Source organism: Filicampus tigris, chromosome 16 (genome assembly GCF_054856515.1).
Source record: "Filicampus tigris isolate MCC_2025a chromosome 16, RoL_Ftig_1.0, whole genome shotgun sequence".
Taxonomy (NCBI): Eukaryota; Metazoa; Chordata; class Actinopteri; order Syngnathiformes; family Syngnathidae; genus Filicampus; species Filicampus tigris.
This window is the reverse complement of record NC_141232.1, coordinates 7352445-7369826: the sequence shown is the minus strand read 5'-3', so window position 1 is coordinate 7369826 and position 17382 is coordinate 7352445. Positions and strand designations below refer to the sequence as shown.

General features: G+C 44.5%; 3 protein-coding genes across 7 annotated transcripts in view; 2 read left to right on the top strand and 1 right to left on the bottom strand.

Annotated features, from left to right (window-relative positions):
* vat1 (vesicle amine transport 1) overlaps positions 1 to 7222 on the top strand; it is a 30508-nt gene extending 23286 nt beyond the window's left edge. Inside the window, exon 6 of the mRNA XM_086056662.1 lies at positions 1767 to 7222. Within this exon, the coding sequence (XP_085912788.1) occupies positions 1767 to 2033 (267 nt within the window). The 3' untranslated portion in view covers positions 2034 to 7222. The remainder of the gene's footprint in view (positions 1 to 1766) is intronic.
* LOC147134428 (uncharacterized) lies at positions 7223 to 13764 on the bottom strand. Of its 5 annotated transcripts, none has more exons than XM_086056660.1 (6): positions 13673 to 13764; positions 12555 to 12738; positions 12086 to 12189; positions 9391 to 11691; positions 8731 to 8939; positions 7223 to 8653 (listed from the first exon to the last, which is right to left on the bottom strand). In XM_086056660.1, the coding sequence occupies exons 2-6, from the start codon at positions 12736 to 12738 to the stop codon at positions 8566 to 8568; spliced, it is 2886 nt and encodes a 961-aa protein (XP_085912786.1). In that variant the 5' UTR covers positions 13673 to 13764; the 3' UTR covers positions 7223 to 8565. The 5 variants fall into 5 exon arrangements, with proteins under 5 accessions (XP_085912786.1, XP_085912783.1, XP_085912785.1 ...); XM_086056657.1 differs by having other exon boundaries at positions 12555 to 12741; positions 13673 to 13763; XM_086056659.1 differs by lacking the exon at positions 13673 to 13764 and adding an exon at positions 13270 to 13355.
* On the top strand, positions 13741 to 17074 carry phb1 (prohibitin 1). Its single transcript, XM_086056663.1, has 7 exons — positions 13741 to 13903; positions 14341 to 14443; positions 15123 to 15284; positions 15382 to 15524; positions 15609 to 15725; positions 16225 to 16320; positions 16410 to 17074. The coding sequence occupies exons 2-7, from the start codon at positions 14359 to 14361 to the stop codon at positions 16620 to 16622; spliced, it is 816 nt and encodes a 271-aa protein (XP_085912789.1). The 5' UTR covers positions 13741 to 13903; positions 14341 to 14358; the 3' UTR covers positions 16623 to 17074.
* The last annotated feature ends 308 nt before the right edge of the window (positions 17075 to 17382 follow it).

Sequence of the window (17382 nt, the reverse complement as noted above, 5' to 3'; positions counted from 1 at the left end):
CTTTTTCCCTCCTATTCTCCGCTTCTTTTTTCCTCCCTCTCTTGTTGCCATGGCGACACCGTGTCGTCTGTGCGCGTGCGTCTGGCTCAGGGCGGGGTCCCTGATGCAAGAGACAGAGACGAGGGGATGAGAGGGGGAAAAAAAATGCAAGGTGAAGTTCTTCACGAGACAACACCTTGAATCCTTCCATCAAGGCTTCTATTCTATTCCTTTCCAATAATCATAGCAGCGACAAAACGGCACAGCGGGGTTATTTATAGCCACAATCGCTGGCCTCTTCATTAGGTACAGGCCACCCCGCCCAAAAGTCAACAAATTCCGTCTGGATAATAATCCTCCGTTTTGATGGTGTACCTAATGTTTTGTGGGCTTGAATGGCGCTTCGGTCACTCTTATTAGAGGGCCGCCGGTTGTTCTCCATCCCCTCCTCCCTCCCTTCATTTCCCATGGCGTGTGGAAGTCGTCAGGGCTTTAGGTTGCTAGGAGATGGCCCCCGTTGCCGTGGCGCCGGTCGATAGGTGGTCCACCCGCCTCGCGTTAGTGATGACGAGAGAGGAGGCATGAAGAGGCGGGTGCAGGCGTTGTCGGCGCGCAACAAGTGGAATCGCGCAGAATGCGAGAGCAACTTCGAGCTCCCTCCTGCTGGGTCGCAAGAGTGACTCATAATGAGATCTTAGCATGATATTTTTGACATCGAAAAAGACCAGTATCACGATTTTGTTTGATACTGCAAAGGTCGGGGGGGGGGGGGGGGGGGGGACAAAGAGCAATACACAAGATATACTGAATGTTGATAGCTGAAGTAGAACCAAAAAAAAAATCAAGAGTGGCCTCTTGATTTTGATGTTTTGGAAATTGTAAGCTAAGGCAAGAATTCAGACATGGGGGGAGTTTGGCGAGGCTATGACGAACAACTTCCAGACAGCTTCAATGAATCAGGTGTATTGCAGCAGGGTGAGAGGGAAAACACGCAAGGATAGGTGCCCTCGAGGACGGGAGTTGGCGACTCCTGGTTTGGGGTGTAGAATCAGCACCTCCAAATCTGTGGCTATTGACCTCAGTTGGAAAACTCTCCAGGTCGGGGGATAAGATCCTGTCCCAACTATCTTGGGGTCTTGTTCATGAGTGAGGGGAAGAATGGAGCGGGAAAGCAACAGAGGGGATTGGTTCAGTATCTGCAGTGATGGGAACTCTGTATCGGTCTGTCGTCGTAAAGAAGGAGCAAAACCGAAAGGTCTACGTTCCTACCCTCACCTATGGTCGCGAGCTGCGGGTCGTGACCGAAAGAACAACATCACTGATATGAGTCCCCGAAAGGACTTTCCTCCACAGGGTGTCTGGGCTCTCCCTTAGACAGTTGGCCTGAGTAGAGTGAGTAAAGCTTGGTCATCTGGGAGGGTATCAGAGAAGAAACGCTGCTCCTTAGCATTGAGACAAGCCAGATGAGGTGGCTCGGGCATCTGTTTAGGAAATTCATGGTGGAGTGTTCCGGGGCATGTCCCACTGTGAGGAGGCTCCCGGTAAGACACACATGAGAGACTATGTCTCCCAGCTGGCCTGGGAACGCCTTCGAATCATCCCTCTTTACGTTGTCGTTTGAGGATCTCCCTCCTACCCTTCGGGAGTCGTTACGTATTGGTTGAAGAAGTAATTGGAAATATCACTTTTTCACACTGGATTATCAACAAGCAGACACAGAGATGCGATTGTTTGCGTTAAGGACATTCCAAACAATCAATCCCTCTCTCTCTCTTTTCCCCCCGCAGGTGGGCGATGCCATGCGAAAGATGCAGGAGAGGAACAACATCGGCAAGGTGGTCCTCATTACAGAGCCCATGCCTGAGGAGGAGAAAAAGGAAGAGGCACCGGCGGCAGACAAGAAGAAGGATGACAAGAAGAAGGACGACAAGAAGAAAGACGACAAGAAGAAGGATGACGGCAAGAAGGAGGAGAAGAAGGATGACAAGAAGAAGGAGGAGCCTAAGAAGGAGGAAGAGGAGAAAAAGGAGGAGGCCAAGAAGGAAGAGAAGTGAATGGGCATGGAGATTGATAGTTTGGGGCTGGTGGTGGTGGTCGGAGTGGGTTGGGGAGATTAAACCGCTCTCATTCCCCTCCAGGTCTCTTTTAGTGATTACTCCTGCCTAACCATAAAAATTAAAAAAAAAAAATTAAAAAAAAAATCAACTCATCCGACAGTGATTTTTTTTCCCCCCCACCTCCCGGTGGGTCGACGATCTCCACCCACCTTCTCCCCGCCATAGCCACCACTTCCAACTGCTAAATTGTTGTTACCTGCTCCCCCATTTTTACTGTCATAGACCTCGCCCACAGACAGGCACAAAGACGACCAAGACGAACCGCACCCACCCTTCCTCCCTCCCTCCAGTTATGTCACTCAGATGAGTCAGCGAGTCCTATGATTGGCCGACGCTCAGACAGCATCAACAAGTATCCTCTGCTAATTTGACAGAGCTTTACAGTTAATAATAGTCCCTCATAAAGAGCCTCTCTGTGTGTAAGATGAATTGGGCAGTGGGAAGAAGAGGGGCATGTGGGTCTTTTTTTTTTTTTTCAACTGGTGACGGCCACAAGCTGAAAGAAGCACTGTCACACCGAGGCCTCCCTCTCGCTCCTTTTCAGCAAGTCCTGCCCGTCACCCCAACCCAACCAAAAGGGTGGGGGGTTCCAGTACAAGCCTCCAACCCCCTCTCCTTCCCGTTCCCTCTCCGTGGTCGGCATAGCAACAGGCGTCAGGCTTCTCAAGAGATGCCACTATCGCTCCCCACAAGCCTACCCCCATGTAACACGACCGTGTTTGCCAATAATGTACCCGTCCCCCATTCCTCAAATATTTTAGATGATAACACTGAAAAGATGCGGGGCCTTCCTCTCCAAAAATGTATTCCTTGATAAAGCCTACCTAGTATTGACAATTGAATGGAAGCAAGCTGTTGCTAAATAGAGTGCACAGTGCCGCCTAGTGGTCGTTAGGAAAATTCTCATCACAAGCTCATTGTCACTTAAACGTGGCTATTCCTAAAAAGAACATTTCAAAACATCTTTTTTTATTTTTATTTTATGACTATTAAAACTTTAATTTTTAGCAGACCAAAAGAAGCTTTTGCATGATGTTACAAACAGATTTCATTTGGGTATTTGTGATAGAGAAATTAGATGGATTACTTAAATCTTGAACATTCATCAAATTGTACAAAAAAAGTATCCAGGTTGAAATTTATAGATTTTGGGGGTCTCAAAACGGAACCGCAAAAAGTCACTCAGTAGCACCGATGGCCGAAGTTAGGAAAATGGGCCCCTGGCACCAGTTTTACCAATCAATATGAAATTGACCTGAAAATGAGCCCACATCAGTTCACCTGGTTGATATGAAATTGTGTGGATGTCTACTATTAGACACACAAAAAAAAGCCATTCAAAGAGTCATGCCTGAACTTGAACAGAAAGTCGGCCATTTTGATTTGAAGTAGTCATTTTGGGCATGAATTCCGAGGGCTCGTACTTTTAACTTTGAGAGAATTTGCCCGAATGAGCCCGAATTGGAAGCAGGTATCCTCGACAGATGGGCAACACGAAATTGTGTAGCTTTTTTTGTCTACTGCCTAATGGGGGATGGAGCGTGAAACCAAAGTTGTATAATAATTTTGAGTATTCACCACGAAAACAGTAACACGGTGTATGAGGTCCTGTTCATACAATTTGTTTTAACAGCATTCGAATACATATTGACGGAAAATGCGAAAAATCAATGAATCGATTAATTGTTATGCGATGGACGGAAGGATTTTTTTCCCGAATGTCCTGAACTCCTGTTTCCATGCCAGCGTCAGTGTCCTACTGAGTCTGATGACGTAACTCGACTTCCCATAGTTCACGTCACTTTGACTTGATCACTTCAAGACACGATTAAGCAATTCTGCGCAATCCAAAGAATTCTTATCAATTAAGAAGTTAATTAAGAAGAGTTATCAGAAGTTGTTTTGCCCATCCCTGGTTGCTTTCAATATACTCTTTTTTGCTATTGTCCTTGTGCCTTTTTTCCGATTAAAACCGGAAGTCCTATTTTTTTTTTTTTTTTTAAATACCCAAATATGTAACTCTTGCCGTCCGTCTGCCTGCCTGTCTGTTAGTGTGGGCGCCCCCTAGATGGCAACTGGTGAATTTGTTTATAAATGTATAAAAAAATGTATTAGAAAAAAATGTGTTAAGCATGAGTGGCCTTCCTCATGTGCTGTGTGCCATTGTGTGTGCGCGTGCGTGCGTCTGTCCTCAGGTCATCTGTACCCCAACCTAACCAAGCCCACCGCCATCTTTAGTCACCCCCCCACCCCGAACCCCTTCTTCCAGGCCTGAACAAGGAAGACAAAGTGGTGTTTTGTATGTTTTGCACTCTGTTCGCTGATCCTAATGCACTTACAAGCAAGGCGCTCGCACCCCAGCCCCATCCTCCATCCATTCACTAGATTGCGTGTGGCGCCCCCCAGTGGGCTGGAGTGCGAGCAGAGCGTGGACCCATGCATTCTGTCCACCTCTGGTTCTGATTATGATGATTATTGTTATTATTCGTGTTTCGTTCTAATCTGCTGGGCTCCCTTTGTGAACCTGTGCACGGTGCTTTTGTTCCGAGTGTCATGTGTGATGAAACAAACGCGCCCCCGAAAAAACAAAAAACAAACGCCCCCCCACAAAAAAAAAATATGGTCATATAGTATTTTGTTTGGTTTGTTTGGAGTGTTGAGGACCCTTTTTATTATTAAGCTGTGTCTTTTGTGTCCGAACCATGTGTGCCAAATGACAATGTATATTCCTCTTGTCAATGCTTTGAATATTTACAGCGCATACAAAAAATATATATACAGTATGAAAATAAGTGTGGTTTTGGATGCATTTTCATCATCCTTAGAAGACAAAATTCCCAGTGCGTCTGACAAATATCCCAAATATGTGCACCGAGAGAGGGTTGTTGTTGTTTTCATTTGTTTTTTTCCCCTCGCTTTTGATTATCGGTTTGTCGCTTGAGCTCATGGGCCCGCACTGTGCCTCCTCCTCCTTCCTTGCACACAGCTTACCTCAGTCCGTCCCTTAACTAGACAGAAACATCCTTTTCACTGTGCTCTACCAGCTCTCTACCAGCTCCCGTACGCGGTCCGACATGACCCGTCCACGTGTTTACAACCACGTCACAGTGAGAAGAAGCTGGACAAGGTTCCATTTTTACACTTTGACGCCAAGCATACGTGATGTGGGAGTAACCTTCTTTCTTAACTGCATGAGCTTGTGTGGCAAGTGAGCGAGCAGATGTTGTTTCGGGCCCAGTCGGCTGCGGTCATGCGAGTCCAAACCAGACATGCCACCCTGACGTCTGATCCCAGTTAAAAACAGCAGCAAAAACACACGCACACACAAGCTATTGTCTGAAAAGGGAAACTTCATGCATCTATCAATGTGCAATACTGTGCTAAAATGTCTTAGGCTGCCATGTTTTTTTTAATCTATATCCTTTGTTTCCTAAAATAAAGTGGAGCAGTGGTTTTCAAGCTTTCTAAACCAAATACTGTACCAATTATTATAAAAATCACAGTCTCCAAGTGCCACCATAATGACTAACGCTTGCTATTGTATTTGAACAGTAGCATAGTAGGCCTAAGTGGTCATCAAAAACAAGCCAGAGGTTTTGTTCCTGGAAAGTACATCTGACATTATTGTAAGCCACTGTAACATTACCCAAAGTTTGAACATTAATGCTGCACTTAAATATAGGAAAGTAAAATTCCAAAAGCCTGTACTGAGTCGCTCTGGCGAGCCCCGATGGGACAGGCAGAAAGTCGCAACAGCTTAAATAATGATTGAATTAAACAGTATTGCACACAACAGGTAGGTTATTATTATACATATTTGAAAATATTGATTCATTTATTAGACGTTCCAAAAAATAAATGCAAATGCACTTGAAAAATAATTACAACAGAATTGTGCTTAACAAATTTACTGTCTGGGATTAAAATGTTAAACTTGGCGCTAACACTATCATCAGAAGCGTCCAGGCAGGTCCAACAAACACATTGAGGGGCTGCATTTGAAGAGTGATGGCGAGATTGTTTGCGCACCCATACTCATTCATCATAAAGATTTTCGAGAGACCCTTAAACCTGAATGAGAGGCGTTCGGAACGCTAACACTTAGCCCAGTAGTTTGGGACCTAAGGCATTGGCACAGTATTGTATGTCATATAGCTCTGAGGTAAAATGCTCGTTAGTGGATCTGCTCACCACCTCCTGCGACATCTTTAAACGGTTTTGCAGCGTTTCTAGACACTTATGCAACAGAAGGAAAGTTTCCGAGCAAACATTGCGGTTCTGGATTGGATGTCACATGCTCCTTTTCAAAGTGTGTGTGGCGAGGAAAGAGGGGCTGAAAAAAATGCACTGAGACAACGCGCGTCCAATCACATTCCTTTTTTTTTTTTTTTTTTTGGCTTCTGGAGCAGATACCGGTTTTCTTTTAATGTGGTTTCTCAGGTCCTTCCAAAAGTTTTAGCTCGATTTACAGCACAATCTGTCACGTCCGCGTCCCGTCAGTGGAAATGTTCCCAAATTCCACATCCCGTTTCCACTCATGCCTGCCAACCAACCAGAGAGGCGGCCTCAGTTCAAGTTATTGGCTGATCATGTACAGTACTAGGATGCATGTTTAGATTTTAAAAAAGTAACAGTGTGTGTATGTTGTGTATATACAGCTTAGTTTAGTGTTCATGTGGTGGTGTGGTGTGAGAAAGAATGCCCGCTCAGTCACGTGTCAAGTTGCCAAGCCAAGCCTCCAGCATGGGCAGCCACCTAACTCTGGGAATGCGCCGCCTCTAGGCCCCGTCCCCGCACCAAAACGCTCACCATTGACCCCCCGCCCCCCCTTCAACACAGGCTTCCCTAAAACGGGATGATTTTCGCACGCGTTGTGTAGCTTTGTTTGCACCCCCCCCCCCGCAAAAAAAAAAAACAACGCTCATCAAAACCACTTTTTGTTTGTGTTTTTAATTTTTTTTAAACTCTTTTTGAATTGATGCTGCTTCTTTCTGTGCTCAACTCTGGGTGGGCTCCGCGTGGGCCTCTACAGCTTGTAACGCTTCAGTGTGTAATGTTACCATATGCCTTACATGTTTTCCAGGACTAATAAAAAAAAAAAAAAAGCATAACAAGAAATATGAAAATTGTCTGTGATTTGTTTAATAAGTCCTATTAAATCAATACAGGCACCAAAAAACATGGTGCCAGGTGGCTGCAACTAGGGCCTGCCCCAATAAAGTTTTTTTTTAGGCTGATACAAAAATTAAAATAACCCAAAAATTTGTCAATTATTTCAAAAAGAATATTAATAAAGAAATCTGGATTGTTTTCTTAGCTATGCAGTAATTGCTAAAATGTCTCATATTCCACAAAAGGAACAAACATTAATCAGAATGTTTTCAGACTAGTGGGCCTGCATAGAACATATTCTGGAAACAAATATGTTTGGGTTGACATCCTCTTTAAAAACATTGCGTCTTAATGGGCATATGCAAAGATGGATCAAGATGTAATTCACGAATAATAACATTCTGTCAGCTCTGCAGACTGTCATCATAACACAAATAGAGTTAGCAAATTAATATGTACATTTTGATAGCAACATACTAATGATGCAGTCTAAGGATGAATAAAAATCTTATTAACATATACTGTATATATACTTGCAGGGATTGTCTCTGAATGGGCATATAGAGGATGGTCAAAGATGCAATTTACACAGTGTAACATATTATAACGGAGTTGAAATTATCATTATTTGTGGAAATATGTATATTTTTTAAATAGATATCATTATGAAAATGCATTGTTACTAAAGACCCTTCATGAATTCATTACCTCTTAATCCAGAGCAGAGGTGCTATCTCTATAAGTGAAAGTTTAAGATGGTGTTTAAAATATCATTATTTGTGGAAAAATATATTTCTTTCTTATAGTATATAAAAATAATAAAAAATGCATAGCTACTAAAGGCATCCCCTTTAATAAAGCTTCAGTATAAATGTGTAAAGACACAAAACACATATGGACACATTAGTATGAAATGTGTCATGAAATAAGAGCGATGGCCATCCAATGTTGTTTTTTTTCTTAAAGTTAAATTGCTTTGTGATGCAGTTTAACTTCCTAATAATTATACTACCATATGTCCTGAAATAGTGGGCTCCTCTCTTATAGAAACCTATTGCAGTTAATTTTCCTCAGAGAGGACTACCAGACAATGCCACTAGTTATCTGTATTTTCATTCACCAGGACAACAGATTATGTAGATATTTTTAGAGTAAAGCTGATGTTCATGTGGAGTTTTTAATTATGACTGTTAGTGGAAAAATATTTGTAAAAAAATAAGCCTATTATAAAAATGCATCTTCACAACTAATGGTTTCCCCATTAATGAGGTCTTCTCTCTGATAATGACAACAATGATATACTATAAAGTGCTACTACTTTAAACCATGTGTGAACGTACAATGCGACAGGGAAATCTCAAGAAGTGGAAGTTTGACCTTTAATCCCGTGTGCCGTCAATGCGTCTGACAAGCGTTCCAAGTAGGAAGAATCCGGGTAACCGTTCCTGAGGGACCAACAATTCGAGTTTTGTGATCTTCATTTATGCAACACACACTCGTTATCATCAACAGCCTCACTCACCCCGAACGGCCGCCCTGCAGGCTGGTCTTGTGCGGGATGGCGTCCCAGGTAACCCTGGAGCCCTTCTCCTTGCTCGTCACGGTGAAGGTGAGGCCTTGCCGGAAGGCGTCCTCCAGCTTGGGCAACAGATTCCTGCTCTTGTCGCAGTCGGGGAGGAAGGCCTCGAAGACGCCACCTTGGAAGGGCTTTCCAGGAGAAGGGTGATGGTCCTGGCAATTCAAGAGGAAATCATTTACTCCTCCCAGTATGGCCCAGGGAGTCACGGGCTACCAGTCCAGAGTATACCCCACGACACTCTTTAACCGTCTCCTACATGGGCATAAGGCTTTTGACTGTGTGTAATAGCGGTTGAAGTTATAAAGATTTTGTTTGTAGTTGACTCTAATGAATAAATAAAAGTCGAGTTAACTCAATGATGTCATCGCTATTTCTTCAACACAGCGGTCCCAAATTGGTACGGTTCAGGTTCACGTGAAGACATGTTTCGACAGACCGGCAAAGAAAGACATTTTTAAAATTCATTATTGGTAAATATATAACTCACCATAACGCTGAATGCAATTAGACAACCAACCATTCACGCTCAAACTCACACCGTCATCGAGTGACAACTTAACTGTGCAGTCAGGCAAAATTGTATTTTTACATAGAGCTTCCCACCTTTTGTGTACCATCGGGAACGACGTAGGTGACCTTGATGGTGGCATGCTTGTTGTGACCAGGCAGGCTGAGGTTGAGTTTGCAGTGGTTCATCGTGCCCTGGATGCCCGCTGGTGCCGCGTGTTGCGGTGGTCCACTGTGGCACACCCTACAATGGACGTGAACCGCATCCAGGCACTTGGCGCACATAACCACCCCGCACTCAGTCCTGTTCATGGAGGTGACGGCCTCACCGCACACGCAGATGCCACCTGGCTGGGGTTCCTTCTGGTGAGATTGTTTGGCTCGGTGATTTTGGGGTGTCACTGACCAGACGCCATTCACATTTGCCAGGCTTGTCATACTTCCGCGGACCGACGACGTCTTACGTCTATCCAAAATGCTTGCCTTTTCCAATTTCTCCTTGATGACGGAGTCTCTCCTCATGGTTGCCACTTGACTGTTAGCTCCATTGAGAAGCTCGGTCTTAGGATGCTCCTCCTTATGGTTCAAAATCCTTTCTTGACTTGCAGAATCCGGCTGGATCTCCGAGGGCATTCGAGTATTGCCCTTGATTACTTGCCTCCCTATTGAAGGGCTGGTGGACTCCGTTTGGGTACCATCTCCAGAAAACACTTCTTGCAGTGAGGCGGCCACCTGGGAGCACCAGCGTTTAGGACCAATGAGATACAAACTATTCCTCATCACCCGGACAGTTATCTTTGGGAAGCGGTGCTGAACTTCTGCGCAGCAGGCCTGCAAGGTTTCATCTTCCACGTCGCTGACGCCGAGCTCGGACAGGTGAAGCTCATGCACACAGATATCTGCGCCGACAGTGTCAACCAGTTCTTGTAAAGCAAGCTGGCACGCAGTGACAGCGGATTGCTCTGAGCCACTGATGCCGATGACGGACTGCATCCTGCCCTGCGATCCTCCCTCATTAAGCTGCAGGTCGCCTGTCAGGGCTTCCACTTGGGTGCTGTAGACCTCTTTAAGATGAAGCCACATAATGGTGGACACTAGAACCTCCGCATGGTAGATTTCATGTTGGTCCGTCTGTCTTTGGTCACTCAGGCTAGAGGTCCTGGCTCTGAGCGGAGATCCAGGGGAATTATCTTCGGTCTTCGGGAGTCTCTGCTGAGTCGTTCCCGAAAAACTGTTCGTCCTCTTTGCCATGGATCCCAAGTGGACTTTTCCAGGCGGGGGGATTGGAGTGGTATTCCTAAAGGATCTTCCACTCTTTGCAGGAATGTCTGAGGAGGTTTTACTCCTCATTAATGGACGCCTAATTCCACTTGGGTCTCCCGCTGCTTCTGACCTCAACTCATGAGCGGAATGCCTACCGGGATTCGAGGTTCCGCGTAAGGGCACGTCCCCTGCGGGAGTCCGTAGTGGTGGGCCAGACTCTTTAAATCGAGCAGCCAGATGATACATTTTGCCGCCTTCTGATTGCCGAACACGATCCCTCCCAACATCCAGAGTTCTTGAGACGGACTGAGACACGGCAAGCGTGACGCGCTCCTCAGCAGCGGTTTGGCGAGAAGACGGGATTCCAAGCAGACTGGCGACGTCTTCTGTTTCCATCACTCGATGTTCCCGGAGAAGAACTTGCTTGGCCTCTGACACTTCGCTGCGGTCGCCGATGAGGAAGACAAAACTGTCATCTTCACTGAGAACAAGTTTAGAAAATCTGACACGTAGCGTCTCCATTGCTTGCTGCAGGTCCCCCCTGGGGTCCAGGTCAGTCTTGCGTAGCTGCGCCTGACATATCCTCCTCTCGCTCACCTGGTAAAGCTCACTTATCGCCGACCTCGCAAGCTCTATGCGCTCTCGTTCCTTGCTGCCCTGTCCAGTTACGACTTGCAGAAACAGAGTAGTGATCCCCTGATTGGTCACGTCCACCACTTCCACGCCATGCTGACTCTGCAGGCGCTGGAACTCGTGGCCGTAGCGTTTCTGCAGATAGTGGAACACGTCTGCATCCACCATCAGTGACAGGTCCTCTTCTGGGGTGGGAACACCACCAGTAAGATCTCTTTCGTCCACTTTCTCACTGGGGATCTTGATCGGAGACTCTGAATGACTAACAGAAGTTCGACCTGAGCCTGAGAGCTCCAGCGACTGCGGATCTTCAGGATGGGGGCCAAGCAGCTGGGTCAAGACCGACTGCACTTCAGTATAGGCACCACGGAGTTGGCACAACTTCTTTGTTGAGTTGCAGCTCGTCTCAATATCGGGGTGGTCCCCGAGCAGACGAGTAAATGCGCTTCTACCTTCGGGAATCTGACTGTAGTCCACAGTTGCTGTTAGACTTATAATGACCTTGGAGAAATGAGAAAAACATACATGAAGGCGTTTCTGAAATACTTGTTTCTCTGTCGCCTGTTAGTAACTGTTTTAAAACATTTTTTTACATTTAGCTATGAAGTTACTTTCCCCTAGCAACATGAAATATGGTATGCATGTCTATCTTGAGTAGACTCACAAAAATGTCTCAAGATGTCTCAAAAGACACAGGAAGGCATCCATTTTGGCTTGAAACAGCTTATGGGCATTTTGGCTATTTCCAGGGGTTCTTCAAAGATAAACCCCTCCTCGAGAGTTTGTACAGTTATTCCTAATTTTGAACAAAATGTACTAGACAGATGAATAACGATAAATTCTTCTTCTACTGCTGCTGCTGGTGAATAGCAAACGTCAGGGCTTTTCCATGTACCTTGTTAGGATCCAGCCTTTGGCGATACTCACTGACAGAGAGCATGTACTCCTTCCCGTCCACTTTGAGAGTGTGTTGGCCGAGTTGAATTACTCTCTGGGCCACTAAGAGACAATCAATATGAGTGTGACTTAAAGGAGACATGTTTTGCATAATCTTAAACCGTTTTCAGGTGTCTTAATAACAAGTCTTTGTTGTCAAAATATCCAAGATCAAGAATAAGCACACTTTTTTTAGCCCCACGGAACTCAAGCTGTGAGGTGGACTATTTAGACAGTGTTGAGATTTTCCCTCATCATTATTACCTCCAACAAGCACACATTGATTAGGTACCCTTTTTTTTTTTACTGTTACGGTCCACTTGCACTGGGGCCAAGCGGGGCAGTGAACAAACAGATCTAACAGATGAACATGTTAAGGACTGTGCGGTCTTGGTGGAGGTCTGTCTGCACCGTAACCTAACACTGACCTCCACTGTCTTCAAACTGGACCAGGGCACAGTAGGGATTTGTCTCATCAACTGTAACAGACAGTATTTCTCCTCCGCCGTTTCTGGATCGCAGGAAGTAGACGGTTAATTTATCGAGCAGCCGCTCTTCTTCAATGTCTGTGGGCAGGCCGCTCACTCGCACAGTCCTGCTCGCCTCTGCCATCTGCTGACAGACGACACAAGCACTCACAATATTAGAATCGAATCACATTTATTTTCAATGAATTTTGTTCCCCCTCAAAATACGGATCAACATAACAGTAACAGTAGTAAGAGCAATCAATCAGTATCATGCAGTGCAATTGTAGAACCAAAATAATAAACATATTGTAAAATTATTATCTGAAGACGGGGACATGACTCTGATTGAGACTTTTCAAACAGCTTTTATGCTATTAGTGCAGGTGTACTTAATGTGTCCATCGTGACTTCTTTGACAGACATTTGGCAGAGTGACACACAAAACACACACTTCCCAGTAGTTACTATTAAATTAAAAAATAAACTTCTACAATTTTCCTGTACTATTTGCTCCATTTCTGGAAAAAAACGTGCATGTTTGTATAGGCTGTCAAATGCAGGAAGTGAGACAAAACACGCCCCCCCCCCCCATTCAAAAACGGCGTTTTAAGTATTTAACTAACTGCCAAATGTATAACAGCTACTTTTTACTTTCAAAAAGTATATTTGTTACCTTACAGACGTTTCTCGGTGGTTTATATTTATCCTTTTCTAGAGCGCCAAAGACTCATGAACTAAGAGGACGAAAGTGAAACCGTGATTTGGTCTGTCCGTGTCAGGGGGCGATCGCGTGCATTCTTTTGCCCTAGCAAAGCCTGATCTGACGTGAAGAAAAGTTGAGCTTCTAAAATGTCAAGTTTGGTTGTTTTAAAACGTCAGTTTTCATTGTTTTACAGTTTACTGCAGAGAACAACTTAAATAATTTAGAGAGGAAAATAAGGTGAACTTTGGACCACTGTAAAGTGTTGTTTATGGACTCTAAAAGGGCGACTGGGAGGAATATATCAAATATATATCCGTATACATAAATTTATGACAAATTGCTGCCTTTCTTTTACACTCCGTGCCTTACTTACCGGCAAAAGCAAATCAGTGTGTTTAACATCGTACAGCAGGAGATGTTTAACAGCTAAATCAAATACCGGAAGACGTCCAGAGAGGCGTAGGAAGGCAAAAACCGTAGAAGAAGAAACCCAGCCAATCGGATGCTATGTTACTTCAGTCGAGGCGCATGCGCATTGGTCCGGTTATTTCATGTGCTGCACGTCGTGTCCGGTGGAGGTCACAGACGCCTGAGAAGAACCCAGGTAAGTTGTGTAACACATGCTGACTGAAAGACACGGGAAGCTGTGAAGTTTGCACAACGATTACTGTCCTGCGAGCTTTTGAGATTTCTTTAATGGGTTGTGCGTAGTTAATATCATATATTTGCGCGTTAAGTAGGCGACCCTCTTTGGTAGCCCATTAGCGAGAGATAAGCGTCCTCTTCCTTCACGTGCTGTTTACGAATTGGGTCATTTGGGGTTATTTTGTTCTCTTTCGAGTGTAAGTGATGCGTATTTCTGTAATTTCGTACGTTTTTGTACCCGTATTTTTCCCCCCACTAGCTGCCATACTAGCTAGCTAATAAGTAAAAGCTAGCTAAGTTGACGCCTTCAGACGCTCCGGGCCAGAGTCAACAATCCATGGCCTCGAAATGACTAAACGTGCTCAGAATCTCAACTTGTCTTGTTTTCTTTTGCAGTAAAATTAGATTTCTACAATGGCCAAGCTGTTTGAGTCTATTGGTAAGCTGGGACTGGCGCTGGCCATAGGTGGAAGTGTTGTGAATTCTGCCCTTTTCAATGGTGAGTAACTATAGGTGCTTTTTAATGGAAATACTTTAATCAATTTGAGCATCAAAATGACACCCTCACAAGACCTCTCTGACCAGTAAAGGCTGTTATAAGTATTGTTTTTCCTTCTTGATCGCCGTACAAGAGAGTGCATAATTAAACCGAAATTAATGAAAGCTATCCATAATTTGATAACATCTGCAGATATGACTGCAAACAGTTGGCTAATGCTTTCAGCTACATGCTATGACATTAGTATCTGCTTGTGTACTGATCAGCTAGTCCATTTTTAAATATGCCTGGATATCAACTGCGTGCTTAAAGTGGCACAATTCTGAATTTTGTATTTACCCACTCTCAAGTGGCACAGTTGGGATATGCATTGTGAAAGCGTAAATAGAGGGAAAAATTGGTAATTTTCAAATAGGATTCAGTCGTCTTCCAAATGTGGCTAAACACCTGATATATGTCGGAAATTTGCGATGGCGTGTTACTTCGAAGGGAAGCTTTTGTGTTCCTCCGAAGCCCATTATGAAAGGAGATTTGGAAACATTGTGCTTACAAGGCCAACAGTTGGAGCTTCTAACGTCACTCATAATGAATAATTTGTATGACTTTTGAGGCATAGTTTTTCCAAAACACTTTTCTTAGATATGTATCTAAAAAGCCCCTCTATGTTTTCCTGTGACAGTTGATGCCGGGCACCAGGCGGTGATATTTGACAGGTTCCGGGGCGTGCAGGATGCAGTCGTCGGCGAGGGCACTCACTTCCTCATCCCGTGGGTGCAGAAGCCCATCGTTTTTGATTGTCGCTCCCGCCCCCGAAACGTGCCCGTCATCACAGGAAGCAAAGGTCCGTCGCTAGCCCTATCCTGAAAGTAACAATACATGGATGCACTATAGCCTTCTTCTTGCACTATAGGTTAGTTTGTGATACGTGTCTCCCACAGATCTGCAGAATGTCAACATCACATTACGAATCCTCTTCCGGCCGGTGAGCACTCAGCTCCCGCGCATCTTCACCAGCATTGGCGAGGACTACGACGAAAGAGTGCTGCCGTCCATTACCACAGAGGTGCTGAAGGCTGTAGTGGTGCGTAATTTTGATTTGACTCATTGGGGCCAGTTTGGATATTTGTTTGCCAAAACTGACACATGATGGTTTGTTATTTTTAAGGCTCGTTTTGACGCCGGCGAGCTCATCACACAGAGGGAGCTGGTCTCTCGCCAGGTCAGCGAGGACCTCACAGAAAGAGCTTCCACCTTCGGCCTCATCTTGGATGACGTTTCATTGGTATGAAGAAATTGGCACTACTGCACCCATCATAATTTAGTAACCAGAGGTTAGAGTAGACCATCATTTCGATTTGTTGGTCTTATCAAGATATTTTGGTAGCTTTAGGCTTCCAGCTTTTTGGGAACAGTTCACGGTTGGTCCGTGTCTGTTCCCAGTGCACAAAGTGAGGGCCAGAAAGCCATGCCTTGGATGCCTTTCAAGGGAAAGACCTTCAAACACATTTGGGGTGAACTATAACTACCGGAGAATGCTAGGTGCTTAGCGAACCTGCTGTGCACAAGCTGCAGCTAAATATGGTGCAGAGCTGTTCCTCTAAGTCTCTAAACCTGTCCACCTCTACTTTAGTCCTTCTTCCTACTCTCTTTGAAAATATCAGATGTAGTCAACTGAGATCTGTACTGATCTTTTTTTTTCTTTAATTTTGTTTTTCATGTTTTTATGTCAATGATGTATTGCGTGTGTGAGGTTATTTAACAATGGTTTTGCATAATTTCAGACACACTTGACGTTTGGCAAGGAGTTTACAGAAGCTGTGGAGATGAAGCAGGTGGCACAGCAGGAGGCCGAGAGGGCCAGATTCGTTGTGGAGAAGGTACTTTCTCTCACTTGGTTGTCCATGTGATAAAGATGCGTGGATTAAAGCATCCTTCAATTGTTATCTTTTTTTTTTTTTAAATTTAGGCGGAACAATTGAAGCAGGCTGCCATCATCTCAGCCGAGGGTGACTCCCAGGCCGCCCTGCTCATCGCCAATTCCCTCATGGAGGCTGGCGACGGCCTGGTGGAGCTGCGCAAACTGGAGGCGGCCGAGGATGTCGCCTTCCAGCTGTCTCGCGCACGGAATGTCACGTACCTGCCATCGGGGCAGGGCACGTTGCTTCAGCTGCCCCAGTGATGACATCCTTATCTGTGTAAACTATATTCGGTCAACCGTGTGAGAGAATTGTTTAGGAATAGCCTTTATGGATACTCATGTCTTTAGCGTGTGGATGTGAAAAACATAAAGAACCGTATTCCTCAAGAACAATTAAAAAATGTCTTTCTACTGCGCTGTAGTCATGTGACTCGTCCAAAAATTCCCATTGTACGTCATCATATTTTTTGCCACAAGAGGGGGCTGTTTTGAACAATACCGAGGACGTTAATTTCTAATTTCAGATATTTTTGGGTGGTTATGTGCGGGTAGAAACACAAACAAAGTCTTTTTATTCTCTTATATATTTCTGGAATATCTTCATTTTAATGAGACACTTGACACAACTGCTTAACATGTTTTACTTTTGCATATTAAGAAGGATGTTACTGTGCTTGACAGCAATGTGATAATAAATGAAAGGAAACCACTTAGTTTAAATCTCGTTTTATGCCCATATCGTAAACTTCCTGAAATAATTCCTATGTCATTTATTAGTGGGTTTTTTTTTCAGAAAACAAAAAAATGAAACTCCATTTAACAATGTAGCTGATTTTAGCAGAGGTGGCCAGCATCCTGAGATGTTTAAGGCAACAAATATATGTATATATTTTGGGTCAAAATATGACTGGCCATTATTTTATACGTCGCTGACGATTGTTATATCTCATTGTTTTATATTGAGCCTGACTGATGAATCTGCCAATATTTACCATTCTAAAATCTATACAAATGGGCTTTT

What these genes read in the sequence shown, in the direction of transcription:
- LOC147134428 (XM_086056660.1), bottom strand. Translation starts at nt 12,738, where the DNA reads ATGGCAGAGGCGAGCAGGACTGTGCGAGTGAGCGGCCTGCCCACAGAC. An exon ending in CCAGTTTGAAGACAGTGGAG is followed by an intron (nt 12,190 to 12,554) that starts GTCAGTGTTAGG and finishes ATTGTCTCTTAG; the next exon opens with TGGCCCAGAGAGTAATTCAA. An exon ending in TTCCCGATGGTACACAAAAG is followed by an intron (nt 8,940 to 9,390) that starts GTGGGAAGCTCT and finishes TTGAATTGCCAG; the next exon opens with GACCATCACCCTTCTCCTGG.
- phb1 (XM_086056663.1), top strand. Translation starts at nt 14,359, where the DNA reads ATGGCCAAGCTGTTTGAGTCTATTGGTAAGCTGGGACTGGCGCTGGCC. An exon ending in GAATTCTGCCCTTTTCAATG is followed by an intron (nt 14,444 to 15,122) that starts GTGAGTAACTAT and finishes TTCCTGTGACAG; the next exon opens with TTGATGCCGGGCACCAGGCG. An exon ending in TCTTGGATGACGTTTCATTG is followed by an intron (nt 15,726 to 16,224) that starts GTATGAAGAAAT and finishes GCATAATTTCAG; the next exon opens with ACACACTTGACGTTTGGCAA.